The following is a 13580-nucleotide window of genomic DNA, read 5'->3' as shown; positions in this document are numbered from 1 at the left end:
TTCACCGTCAGGCACACGACGTATTTAAACACACGCTATAGTGCTTAATTCAAGTGCAAGCATAGTAAAAAAAAAAAAAAAAAAAAAAAAACTTGTACTAACACAATATCACACGATAAAAATATTAGAAAGGAAGTTGATTATATTAAAGATTCTTTTATCTTTGAGTTGATAACAATAAGTGATGATTATGAATTATTTTTAAAAAACTTTACGCTGAGTAGGTAACTGTAAAAGAGGAATCATAATTTATCTAGAACAAGAATATATTAAAAATGTAAGGTCTGCGAACCTTAAAATTTATTTTGAAGAATCAATGATTCGTTTGTCTTCAAGACAGATAGCGTGCCTTGCAAATTAAAATACACGACTTGTACATGAACCATCGCCTACTGTTCGCTACGAAAATACTGCTACCTACCCACTTTCTCCCAAAGTAAAACTCAAAAAATTTTCAAACTCTGTCATAACAAAAATTCAACGATGTATTTTACTACTTTCCTAAATTCACAAATCTTAGATTCGTTGACGAGTTATCCATCCTTTCGATCGCTATACACATAAAGCCTGATTAGATGCAATTGCTGCTCTCCAAGTGGTGATTATGATACGACTTGGGTCAGACGCCGTTCGAGGCAGGTGGATTGCTGACAAATGGTGGTCGGAGGAGATCGTGGTACTGCATGAGCGCCTCTCTCAGAGAACGCGACACCTGACTCGACGCTGTTGCCACGGTACATTCGACGAGACAAGGGTAGAGACCGATCAGCTGCTCCCATACCGAGCGCTCCACTGTTATTCGCATCCGCGGTTAAAATGAGAATAAATTTTTTTTTTTTTTTTTTTAACGCTACAGGGTTGTAGGGGTAAAAAAATAGTCTTGATGGGTCATGATGGAGATGGAAATATTAAATGAAAGTTCTACTGAAATGGATTTTTCATGGGTTCAACGAAAAAGGGTTTCAGATAAGAGGTGAAACGGAAATAAATCCAACACCATTGTATTATTATGTTACTAGATTTTTAAATGATTTTAGGCTTGCGAATGGAAATAATAATAAAATATTATCCATGTAAAACAAAAATTCATGGAAATGAAGAGGGATAAATGACTTACCTTTGTTGGCAGGTGCCTTCTTCAACGAAACAACGAGGGTTGCAACGGCTTTGAGCACAAACGATATCTCTGACAACCTGTACCTAGAAAATAGTTCTATAGTCATCTTTTTGGGGGTCACACGTGACATTTTATGAAAAACTAAGTAGCCTCGCCCGATAAGCGTTACCTGGGTAGCGGGCACTTGCCACTTCTGCGCTCATCATCAATATAGCGCTTGAGTACCTCCTGAAATCGGTGCAGTAGTGCTGTGACTGCTAAACGACCAGCTACTCCACCCTCGTCTTCTTCTGTGAGACTTTCAGCCGTGCTTTCGATTTCGTTGTTAAGACCGTCGAGCAGAGAAAATTGAAGAAGGGTTTCAAAGCACGTTTTTGCGAATTCTTCCCGCAGCTTCGGTTCACCATTCTTCTCTGCTGTTGTTGTTAGATACGAGCGTTTAGTAATTTTCAATCACCATAGATCAAGGTTTTTTTTTTTTTCAAATCGAGATAATTACCAATGTTTGATGTGGCTGAGTGAATAGAACCTTTGTTTAACAACATAACAACTCGTAGTATAAACTGATGAGGAATCTGTTGCGAGTGCGGCAATACTTCATCTCGTAAAAGTTCCATTACTTGGCAGTCAACAGCTTCGTCAGCCTGGATTTCTTCAGCACCTCTATCTGTATTCATTACACTAGAAAAGCACGAAAAAGCTCAAATATTCGTATGATTCAGGATAATCAGTAGATTACTTGATATATGCCCTTACCTAGAAGGAAATAGAAAATGGTCGAGGGTATCTGCGAGCTTAGGCCACATGTTTTGAAAGTGATCCGGATAGTTTCTTGCCAATGGTAATCCTACGTGTAAAATAGCTAAAAGACTCGTCACGGCTAGTTTCCACGTTGTTTGCAAAGGGCAAGAGTACTTCATAGCCAAAGGAATATGTAGTGTTTCGATTATGTGCTTCAGGATCTGAGCATCGATTACAGCCATCTCATGCGCGGTCTTTTGATACAAATTAACAACCATAGACAAAGCTTTTTCTCCAAAAGGCACGTAGTTCATGGTAACCCAATCGGCCTGTACAAAAAAAAAAAAACAAAAAAAACAAAAAAAACAAACAAAAAACACGTTTTATGCAAGGAAATCGCGAAATACATTAAAATAAAAATTTAGTAATTGAGCGACTCACAGATATGCCTCTGACTTGGGAGATATGCTTTGTAGAAATTTTGCCGTACGTCGGCGCCTCACAAGCGAGTTTTGAAAAATACAGGAGCTGTATAAAAATTGGGCTAATCATACTTTTTAGATTTTCAGGCGTTGACAATGATTCCTAAAATAAATGATAGTAACATTTGACAATAAATATTGACGATGATGATAGTCAAAGAAAATTGTTTACATACTTTTTGAAGCAATTCCATAGAGTGAAGTACACCATCTTGCAATTGAGTTAATACAACATCTGGAACAGTGGGCAATACGAACGGCGTAGATTCACTGTGTACTGGTATAGCAACGGCATTTTTCAAAACGAGGCACAGATTTTGCAAGTCGGTTGCGAAAAATCTATTACAAGTGTGTTGGTATTAAAAAGAAAATTATAAAAACAATTAAACGATTAAAAAAAAAAAAGAAATCATATCGTGAGATGACTTACTTATTTTTTACATGTTGATAGACGGCGGGAAATATTTGGACGAGTGCAGTCAGGAATGCTTGTGACGGAATGTAAGGTTCAATTTCGGTTTCCTGTGGAGGTGCCGTGCTTTCTAAGCCAATGCTCAGCCAAATACGCCAAGCGACGATCCACAGAGCTTCGGAATCCTCAAATTGCGTAGGATCAGTAATTTCAGTGCTTTTTGGAAGGTACAGGATCTCTTGGAAGGATTTTAAAGCAGCCAGGGACACTTCGTTATTTTTGCTCAAGGCAGAATTTTCGATGAATTCCAGTAGAAGCGACCATGCGCGAGGAAAGTCACCGAGCGATTGCAGTAGCTGGCGTTTCGTATTGAAAACCCTTGCAACGCCGCTCAATGTTAGTACCTGCAAATCACAGTTATCCCTTGACTTCCACTCATTAGGAATTAAAACTTTCGATCCAATACCTGCGTTTCTGCCCATTGCTTCTGTGCTGTATTCCTAGAGTGGTGTATAAGAATATTGCCAGATGTATCGACCTTTTCATTACTGGCCGAACTTGACAAACTCCTCACTTTGTCCAACAGTGGAAACAAAACTTGCCAGAGTACTGCTTGCCATGTTGGCTGATTCAATAGACTTCCATGCGCCGAAATAGTCGAGAATAACGTTTGACTAGCAGATTTTCGTACTGCAGGTCGCGGATCGATACAGAGGTCCCCAAGTCGCGCGTACAAGCACATCCAGAGCTTATCAAAGGCTGGCATATTCGTTGTGCCTGGAAAATCGGGGAATACCGAGGCCGAGTCACCCCGCAGGGAGGCGCAAATTTTTTCTTGGTTTTGATAAAAGTAGTCACTTATGTTCCACTAAAATGATAAATTTAATTTAATATAACATTAATACTTCATAAATTTCACTAAGACGTACCATTTGACCAACGGCAGTAAGCGAGATGTTCAGCTCTTGAGTTTGAGAGCCAAACTTGGCTGCAGTGTCAACACACAATGGAAGGCACCTCCATGGCATCACAGGTAGAAAATCCGTTATTACGAGCTGCAAGCATTGAAACGCTACGCGAACCAAGTTTTCTCTAAGAATGACGAATAATCATTATCATAATTATCAAAGTTCATGTATTATTTATTGGCTTCATATGGGAAAAAAAATTTACCCATGATGATCTGAAACTGCTCCGATGATTCCAAGCACCAGAGGCCAACCATAGAATAATGTCTCACCGGCGCCATGAAGAATCTGTAGGACACATTCTAACTGCCTTTGTCTAACGTCTGCATGTCGTACCGAGGATAATTCTGACAGTGGTCCTAAGAGTAGAGTTTGCAGTTTCTGTAAAAGTAAAATCATCCAATAAGCCCGTTAATCGCATCATATGATTTATTCAAGAGAGCAAACAAATTACTTGATTATCTCGAAGTGGCTGAGGATATTTATGCTGAAGAGCAGCCTTAACTAAATACGTAATCGCTTCAACACCCCATTCTCTCATCCTGATATGTGGATGCTGGCACACTTCTAACAAATGGTTCGTCAATGGTCTCCACAAGACTTCTACTCTCGGTAAATTAACAAGGCCAGTTTCCAAGAGTTTGGCTACCGCAAATAGTGACGGTTCTCTATTCGTGTAAGCAAGTTCCATGGCTTCTTGACTGAGCTTGCAAAGCGCATCGATGAGATGATGAAGTGCCACATCGTCGAGATGCTGACTGCTCTCGAACAATCGGCTGAGCATAGCACTGAGGACCGGCAGATCGGCCATAACGGCCGTGGTTAGCATAGCGTTGGAGTCGGCAGCGGTACGCCCGGCCTTTAAAGAGCCACCAGTCGACGGTTTGAGCCCGAGTATCCAAGCGAGATGCTGCAATGTCGTGAGCACCAGGTGCCACGCGGTGCCTAAAATACTGCCGTGACAATGGGCTAGTAGGAGCAGGGCACGCATGCACTGAAGATTCTTTACTGTCAGCATAACCGGGCCTTGTTGAGCACCTGTAGAGTATGAATCATTTTTTCAACACATCATTAACAGGAAAGTCTTCTGTGCTTCTTACAAACACTCACCGATTGGGAGGGATGCGGTAGGAAGCGGTGTACCGACAGCAACGACCTGTTGCCTGTAATCTGGTTCACCAAGATTTGCCGGGTTGTACTGCCCACTTGATCCTCCCACACCAATGGCATCTGGCTGTGGTAGCTGTCTTGGTCCACTGGGTATACCCTGAGGCGCGCTGTATAGTACCGTAAGCGCATAATGTGGTGGCAGAGAAGCTTTGCAGATGGCCGTGATAAAAGCGTCGCGAGGCGTGTGAAGGTCGAGTAGTCCGCAGAGCGAGGCAAACGTCTGAATTTCTTTGAGAACATTCTCAGTGGCTGATTCATCGGTACTCGCGTCAATCAATGGACTAAGCGCCGCCAGCAAGCCACACCAACTTGAGTTGATAAGCTGTACGTGGAGCTTGCGATCAGCTTCTGTAGGCTCGTAGCGACGCTCTACTCCCTCTTCACGCGGTCCCGTTATAGCCATCGCGATCGAGCGGATTATATCCAATAAACAGGCGTAAGCGATACTAATACCATAGCCATCTGGAATTTGAGGTGGCTCAACCTTGTCCAGCATTTCGAGACTACAGCAATTTTTATTTATTTATTTTTTTCCTTTTCAATACTTTTTAAACATTTTGATTACATTGATAAACATCCATTGTTGTGAGCAAACTTACTATGTTGATTTAGCTTGGCCACTGGTGAATGTCGCTACAACTGGAAGCCAAATGCCTCTTGAAAAGAAGCCGGGCTGTGGAGTGACACCTGGTCCTATTGGCATACCAGCTAGCATTGCCGGAGCAGAGCCTTGTGCTATTGTTGCAGCTGTTCCTGTAAAAAAAAAAAAAAAAAAAAAAAAGTCACCTTTTGGTTACTAATAGTAAGAAATAATTAAATCTTTCGTTTGGATGTTTTGGAAAAAAAATAAATTTGAAAATAAAGTAAAACAACCTGTGTTAGATGATGCCATATTGAGATTAAGAAAGAGGCTTTGTACATAAGCGCCCAAGTTGTTGACTATATCCTGAAATATATTAGTGGCATGCGGTTTTAAGTCATAGCAGTTACAGAAACTTGTCAATAAGTCAGCTTGAACTGTCATTTTGTGCAAAACTTCCAGAGCTAATGCTCGCTGCCATGATGGTTTCTCGGGATCCAAAAACTTAACTATCAAGGATAAAAAAATTTCGCATTCCGTGACCTAAAATTGCATTTAAATTACATTAAATGAGTCATGCTAAAAAAATATTCATGTGAGAACAACGTTAAAAACTTACCAGTAGAGAATGATACTTTTGAACCAAGATTGCTACAACTCGCAACAGTCTCATACTGATGGGAAAATAGGGTTTGTCGAGGGGTGTGGCTTGTTGTATCGAAGCCGGCACGGAGTTTCGATATTTTATATTAGGTGAAAATAATTTTATTACAAGAGCGCATACACGTTCCTTAAGAAGAAAACTGAACTCCGGGTGCTGTTTGTGGAGAGGAAAAGATACTTTATTGAGCCTGTGCTTGGTGAATGACATTCAGGAGTTTGTGAACAAAAATACGACTTACTTTAAAAAATACTGAAGTAAAGTTTGTCAAAACAGACTCAAGTAATTCTAGACCGAACGTTCGTCTCATTTCAGTAATGCCTATTAACCAATATGGTTGATCTGCATTTACTAATTGAACTAAGTCCTTCAAGAAACAAAAGTACTAATTAGTAAAGGAGTAAGTGCATGAAAGAGTAGGTAGTGTTACATTCCAGTAGAATTCAATTTTATACACAAGATTAGAATACTTGAAAATAAATACACAAACAACTCGGCTAATTTTATTATTTAAATACTTTTTTATAAATAAATGATTCAAGGGTCAAAGTTAAAGTAAAATAATTTAGGACTCACTTGAAACATTAAAAAGGCATCAGCAGCACAAGGCCTCAGACCTTTCGGTGCTTGATTTGTAGGCACTTTAAGTTCTTCTAAATTACTTTCATCTTGCACTTGTTGGTCAGAATACTCTTCATCTTCAGCTACAACTCGCTCAAATACCAGAGAAACTAACTGTCTGACAGTGGCTCCAGCTGTATTTATAGTTGTTGAATCTTTGGTAAAGTGCAGACGAAAGCAAAGTACCAGATTCTAAATTACAATATTTTATTTTATTTACAATGAATTGAATAATTTGAAAACTAAATATTGTTCTTTGCTCCTATTTACCCTTGCAAGTGTTTCCCCATGAACTAATGAATTACTTGTGAGCAGCAATGTTACTGTTTGCAAAACTTTAACTTCTTCAATACCTGCTTTTATCAAAGTCCTCAAAGCATCCGTGATATACCTAGCTCCTTTTTGATCAATCGCCTGCTGGGTTATCAGTCTTTGCATTGTGTTAAGACAAAACTGAAATAACAATTATATTATCATTATTATTATTATTATTATTATTATTATTATTATTATTATTATTACTATTACTATTATTATTCTATGGCTGATAAAAATCATATTTAGTTCATTTACCTTACTGATTTTTACATCTTTGCTTTCACAACCTTGAACTAGAGGATAAAGAATTTGATTCACAACATAATAAATTTGAACTGGTTGATTGGACGAGGATGCTTGTTTTAACTTGCTTATTCCTTCTTCACATGACTGTAAAATAAAGTTTTATGTAATCAGTGTTCAGAACATAAATGTAAAAAAAATGCTGCCTCTTGTACTAACAAGATAGCACATCCGTACAACTGTTATCAAGCTATTCAATCATAAAGTCGCCTTAGTCATGTTCTTTGAAAAAAATCTAGGAGTTCAATGAAGTATGCAGATTCGAAAATCATTTTTTTATACTTTCATAGAAATATTTTAATTAAAAAAGAGTTAGAAAATAGATTAGAAACTGAACTTATGTAGCAAGCAGATGTATTAATGAGATACTGAGTTTAAAATTAAGATTAACATGAGTGGTAATTGACATAAAAAAATGTATTGAGTTTTTTTTTTTTTAATTCTTCCTCCCAACACATCAATTCAGTGACTTCAAAAGTTGTTAAAAGTTGTACAATGTGTAATGACTGCAGCATGAAGCCCAAAAGGCAAAGAAAAAAAATAAACAATGCAACATAAGCATAAAATACAAAAAAGTTGTGCTAGATGGTAATAAAAATAATATAGAAGCAGCAATACCTCTTTGATTTGTGGGTACTTCTTTTTGGTCTCCGAGGCCAGGGTCTTAAGGTCAGCCTGTAACGACTCAAATAACTTGGTATAGTTTTCCTGAGGGCCAGGACCAACAGCCTGACCTGACATCATGACCCCTCTGTACTGCACTAGTGCACTGCACGCACTAAATCACACAGCATTCGACACACACACACACACACACACCTGATATCCGTGCACCTTTTCCCGTCTGATTTTCCTTTATTTGTTAACTCTCCGTTGCAAACTAATTTTTTTATTTATTCATCACCATCCAAGCAGGGTGAAAGTATGTATCACGACAATCTGGTAGGATACGAACCATATTGCCGCCGTGCTACAGCATTGTATACCTACTGTCACTCAGTTAAAGTGTCAAATTTAGTGTGCGTTAATAAAACTTATTATTTTGGATGACAGACTCCTTTAGTTCTAATCTAACGTAAAACCCCAACAGGTCCTCTGACACACACCATGCACATACAAAAGCACTCAGCTCACATACGACGTGCCTCTACTCCACATCACCAGTATCACCACGAATCATTCCGTAGATCATATGCCATCATGGATGCTGGGATCCCAGCAAACACAAAGTTCTTAAGGGTGTTTTCTGCAATCGTCACCTGCAGTGAGTAATTTAAGGTTGCGCTCTACGTTACCGTCAGGTCGGTAAATCAACTACCTTGAATTAAACTATCTGGCGCTCTGTTCAGTAATCTGCGTCCAGTAAAAACAGCAGACGACAGTCACCATCGATGAAATCTTCACTTTTTTCTCGACTTTCACGTCGTCTGCTGTTTGGCATCTGCAGATTACAGAATATATATATCTATAGAGCGCCAGTTTAATTCAAGAGTTGACTTATCGACCTGACGGTAACGTAGAGCGCAACCTTAAATTACTTGCTGGTGACGATTGCGGAAAACACCCAAAGACATCTTCCGTGTGTTCCAGTAGCGCTTTCCGACAACTTACCGACAACTTAAACATGACGCAAGATATCAGAAGACATAATTAAGTTGTCGGTAAGTTGTCGGAAAGCGTTACTGGAACACACCCATAGCACTATAATCTAGGGGATTTTTCTCAAGACGAATTCCCCTAGATTTTTAGATTCCGAATATCGCAACACTAGATGGCGCTGCCTATTTTAACAGTGAAATGTGATCTATTTAAATTTAATATTGTTAATAATGACAGGTGTGAGTGCAACCACAGTAAAGACAATATTGAACACATTTTTTGGCAATGCGAACTCTTCGAAAAACAAAGAAATGACATGATGAAAGATTTGAGAAAAGTTGTCAAATATGGACCTTATTCTGTTATTAACTTATTGTCAAATACAAACCAAAACATTCTCACAATTTTGGCTAATTATATTTGCCAAATCAAAAAAAATATCTAGCATAAGCATTGATTATTTATATTCATTCAAAAAAGAAAAGAAAAATAGTATGTATATATACAAACGTATTTTGTAACATGACACAAAAACATATTCTATTAATATTTTCTAATGTTCATATTCATTGTAAGTGTATTTAAAATATGTAATCAAATATGTATTCTTAAATATTCTTGTATGTAAATGGCTATGTAACTCAAAGTTAATGCCAATAAATCTATAATAATAATAATTATATTTATATACTCTTTCTGGCGGAAAACCTTAGACTAGACCCTAGACCCTAGGTCGAATATGTAATATATCTCTATGAATATTCCACGTGACCTACCACCCAAGTCCCACCACCCACCACCCACGCTCCCACGCATCCCACATTACATATACTGCATACCTATATATTAGGTATTGTGTATATAGTAAATACATTTTATTGTGTATACACTGTTGACTGTGGTGTCAATGGTGTGGCTAGTAACTATCATGGACAGTTTTGTTGCATAATTGAATTGCTTTTACTTTGTTACTGCAAATGCAAATTTGCCTACAGTCTTCAAATTTTCACCAAAGTTTAGGTGAGCAAAGTTGACTACTTACAATGTTACAATTGACGAAGTAACTGTTAACTGAGAAGCGTGCATTATTAGTGTGTGTACACAATACATTACTTGCTGATTTGATTTGAATAGTATCCAAGAAGTTTTTTGATGTATCAATTCATATCTTGAAAAAAGATAGTCTTTATACAGTGAGATACAGTATATACACACTGCTTTGTTGAACCAGGTTGTTAACTTTTTCAATTTTTATTTCTTTTTTTTCTGAAATAATTTTTAGGGATAAAAATAATTCCTTTTTTTCATTGTGCTTAAGTACAGTTGATGTAAACATTTCTGTTTATCATTTTACCATTCAGAAAATTAACTTTAATACAGCACTGGGCTTTATTGGATGCTTGAATATTTATTTACCTTGCTCTTCACATACTTATAAGTAAACATGTATATGAGCTGATAAATTCTGGTAATCAAGCTACACCTGATCTAAGTATCTATTTCTGTTTTGCCCTTGCAGGTCCACGATTTAGTAAGCATCCTTAAAGTAATTGTCTCTATCTGTTGCTACAATGGCACCCACGAGAAGAGCTAGCCACGCTGGTAGCTGGTACACGGAGAACGGTAATTTATCAATTTATTTACCACCTATAAAAAAACAATCAAGTACCAAGATTTTAACTCCACAGTGTATTTCAAAAGTCCTTAGATAATAAATTTTTTTAGTCAATAACAAGTGAAAAGTTTTTATTTAAAAGCAGCATAAAAATGATTTTTTAAATGTTTTCATTATGCAATTTTAATCATCATCGCACCAATAACGCGATCAAATATTCTTCTTTTACTTAATACAACAGAAGCGATAGTTTTGTGGTAATAAGCGTTTTTAGAAACATTGATATTCTTTAGGTTTTGAGCTTAATAAACAATTGAATAACTGGCTAAGTGCTGCTGACTTGACTCATGGACCAGCTAGAGCTATTATCTCACCGTTAGTATACAAACTCCTGTTGATTAAACTTGTATGTAAGCTCTATTCTGAGTGGTAATTAATTGGTAAACACATTTATTTTTACAGTCATGCTGGTTACAGTTATTGTGGAGCCTGTGCAGCCTTTGCATATCGCCAAATTAGTCCTGTGGTGGTGTAAGTGTAGCTACATTCTTTACACTTGCTGATAATAAGAAAAATTTTAGAATTAGACTTTTTTCTTTTAAACTGTTTATTCTTTATTTCTATTGATAGTGATTAGAAATAAAAGACTTGCTGCTATGCAGCCGCAAGATATTCATTTTAGGTCCATCCCATAATGTGAGATTGCCAGGCTGTGCCCTTTCAACTGCTACGGTCTACAAAACACCGTTGTACGACCTTCAAATTGACCAGCAAAGTAAATAATATTTTTGTTTATTATGTAGCAATAGTAAAAAATTTACTAGTTCAGGACAATTTTTTTCTCTATTACAGTTAAAAAGGAACTTGTAGATACTGGACATTTTGATTGGATGGATATGGATACTGACGAAGAGGAGCATAGTATAGAAATGCAACTGCCATATATCGCTAAAGTTATGGAAGAGTTAGTTACAAATTTTTGAAATAGCGAAATTCAACGATATTTATGGCATATATACTTAAAACATCATTATCTTCTTCAGCTTTAAAGATTCATTCACTATAACCCCAATTCTTGTTGGATCTCTCACACCTGAACGTGAAGCTATGTATGGGAAACTTTTAGCTCCATATTTAGCTGATCCTCAGACTTTATTCGTTATATCTTCTGACTTCTGTCACTGGGGTCAACGGTTTCGTTACACCTATTATGACAAGTCATGTGGTGCTATTCATAAGTCTATAAAGAATCTTGATCAAACGGTAATTGTTTTTGTCTGATTATGGTGCATGCATGTAATTTTTTTATTGAATGGGAAATTTTATGCTTGAAAAATGTTTCCAGGGCATGGATATAATTGAAAAGCTAAATCCTCCGCTTTTTACTGATTATTTAAGAAAGTATGCAAATACTATTTGCGGTAGACATCCAATTGGGGTTTTACTACAGGTAATGTTTAAAATCTATGATTGTTTAACTCATTATACAAGTAGGTTATTGTTAATGACAATAACATTTCGTCCTACAGGCAGTTCAAAGTTTAAGAGAGACTAGTAATGGACAACGAATGTCTCTGAAATTTTTGAAATATGCTCAAAGTAGCCAGTGCAATAGCATGAGTGATAGTTCTGTCAGCTATGCAAGTGCATCACTTACTTTCGAGTGATAAAGCCCGACAAATCTTCTTCTAGAAAAGACAAAAGAACGTTTAATGCGTTAAAATTATTAGGTCAATTGAATAAAAAAATATGTATCGGCAAAGAAGGCAGCAAGAAATGTTATCCTCTCTTCTGTGTTTTTTGGTAAATATTTAAGTGTCGTTTTCAGACACTGTTGGAAAAATTTTAATCAGGCAAATTACCAGAAAAGGCCTCTTCCAAATGGTATACAAGCGTTCTACCATACTTACAGACATACTTAAACCGACAATTATTTTCATATTATTCGTCTAATAGAAGCGTGGTAAGCTACAAAATAACGAAGCTTGTGTTCTTCGAATTTGAAACAAAGAAGTTGTCCAGAAAATTCGCTAAACATCGATAAATAACTTGAAAGTAACGATAAACATGCTTTTGACTTGCATAAAAATTATTTAATTCATGCTTTAAAATAATAAGAAGGAAGGTGCCTTTAATTAGCTGTGTTATATCACGTTTCTAACAGACTAATTTTTAGGATCACAATTTTTACGTATTAAAATGTAATGCGTCTATTCAAATTTGAACAAGTAAAAAATATACATTCATTTGAGACGGACTTTTGTCAAACATGCTTAAATGTATTGAAGAATGAAGCCAAGCACGAGATCAACGATTAAAAAGTGAGATATCTTTTTAGTTAATCATTTACACATTAAATGCGAAAAAGTCATAAGTTAGTCGACTCCAGCACGAGCTCTACTAAGAATCATCTTTATTAGATAAAATGAGTGATAAAACGAAATAATAAAACTAATGTCGTTAAAAAAATTTTCACAGAACTTATAAGATAAATTCAGCGCCTAAACGTACTGTGTTCATCGATATTATCTTATTTTAATATATTTCGTTATAATTATTACTTTTACATTTATAGAACAAAAGTTATTGATAAATTTTGAGATACGAAATATTTATAACATGAAATGTGAGTCGTAATTTGTCGCGGTTATTGTACTATAACAACGCTTTAATGTTAAAATGTTAATACGAAAGGTATATTATTTATAAATATAAAAATATAAAACTTATGGTCTTTGTATCGTGATAAACTATCTTTTTCAATTGCGCTCAACACAGTATATGCATTTATACGACAATAAAATTTTTTATTTAAAAAATTGAATGGTGCAGCTACAGTAATGACATAGAAAAACAAGTTAAACACAAAAATTTAATCACATGAAAGGAAGAAAAAGAAAAAAAAAAAAACATTGAAAAGGGATATTCTTAGGAAAAAGTACCAGCAGAATGCATTTACTTAAATAAAGCTTTATGAACAAAAATATTCAGCT

General features: G+C 36.3%; 2 protein-coding genes across 6 annotated transcripts; one reads left to right on the top strand and one right to left on the bottom strand.

The window, feature by feature from the left end:
* Positions 1-8521, bottom strand: mon2 (Mon2 homolog, regulator of endosome-to-Golgi trafficking). Of its 3 annotated transcripts, none has more exons than XM_014358245.2 (21): positions 7992-8521; positions 7326-7460; positions 7023-7205; positions 6708-6944; positions 6373-6498; positions 6090-6287; positions 5764-6013; positions 5490-5643; positions 4831-5393; positions 4175-4758; positions 3926-4101; positions 3682-3844; positions 3219-3620; positions 2771-3156; positions 2517-2679; positions 2300-2443; positions 1874-2187; positions 1617-1798; positions 1287-1533; positions 1118-1200; positions 1-792 (listed from the first exon to the last, which is right to left on the bottom strand). In XM_014358245.2, exons 1-21 carry the CDS (start codon positions 8115-8117, stop codon positions 620-622), a joined length of 4989 nt encoding a protein of 1662 aa, XP_014213731.2. In that variant the 5' UTR covers positions 8118-8521; the 3' UTR covers positions 1-619. The 3 variants fall into 3 exon arrangements, with proteins under 3 accessions (XP_014213731.2, XP_014213732.2, XP_089445924.1); XM_014358246.2 differs by having other exon boundaries at positions 1118-1194; XM_089589798.1 differs by having other exon boundaries at positions 1287-1530.
* On the top strand, positions 5660-13466 carry LOC106643225 (protein MEMO1). Of its 3 annotated transcripts, none has more exons than XM_089589800.1 (9): positions 5660-5681; positions 10542-10595; positions 10881-10962; positions 11050-11118; positions 11250-11362; positions 11440-11551; positions 11631-11850; positions 11933-12037; positions 12117-13466. In XM_089589800.1, exons 2-9 carry the CDS (start codon positions 10544-10546, stop codon positions 12252-12254), a joined length of 891 nt encoding a protein of 296 aa, XP_089445926.1. In that variant the 5' UTR covers positions 5660-5681; positions 10542-10543; the 3' UTR covers positions 12255-13466. The 3 variants fall into 3 exon arrangements, with proteins under 3 accessions (XP_089445926.1, XP_014213751.1, XP_089445925.1); XM_014358265.2 differs by lacking the exon at positions 5660-5681 and adding an exon at positions 9822-9992 and having other exon boundaries at positions 10492-10595; XM_089589799.1 differs by lacking the exon at positions 5660-5681 and adding an exon at positions 10010-10203 and having other exon boundaries at positions 10492-10595.
* The last annotated feature ends 114 nt before the right edge of the window (positions 13467-13580 follow it).

The sequence above is a fragment of the Copidosoma floridanum genome, unplaced genomic scaffold, assembly GCF_036245765.1.
Source record: "Copidosoma floridanum isolate Cflo_tuat_1 unplaced genomic scaffold, Cflo_Japanese_pri ptg000009l, whole genome shotgun sequence".
NCBI classification, from domain to species: Eukaryota; Metazoa; Arthropoda; class Insecta; order Hymenoptera; family Encyrtidae; genus Copidosoma; species Copidosoma floridanum.
The sequence above is the reverse complement of the archived record's forward strand: the minus strand, read 5'-3'. Positions and strand labels throughout refer to the sequence as shown.

Bases quoted from the DNA above. Each gene is read 5' to 3' on its own strand.
- mon2 (XM_014358245.2), bottom strand. From the start codon at position 8,117: ATGATGTCAGGTCAGGCTGTTGGTCCTGGCCCTCAGGAAAACTATACC. The intron at 4,759-4,830 runs GTGAGTGTTTGT...CATACTCTACAG, and splicing joins TACCGCATCCCTCCCAATCG to GTGCTCAACAAGGCCCGGTT. The intron at 2,680-2,770 runs GTAAGTCATCTC...CACTTGTAATAG, and splicing joins TATCAACATGTAAAAAATAA to ATTTTTCGCAACCGACTTGC.
- LOC106643225 (XM_089589800.1), top strand. From the start codon at position 10,544: ATGGCACCCACGAGAAGAGCTAGCCACGCTGGTAGCTGGTACACGGAG. The intron at 10,596-10,880 runs GTAATTTATCAA...GATATTCTTTAG, and splicing joins TAGCTGGTACACGGAGAACG to GTTTTGAGCTTAATAAACAA. The intron at 11,552-11,630 runs GTTAGTTACAAA...TATCTTCTTCAG, and splicing joins ATCGCTAAAGTTATGGAAGA to CTTTAAAGATTCATTCACTA.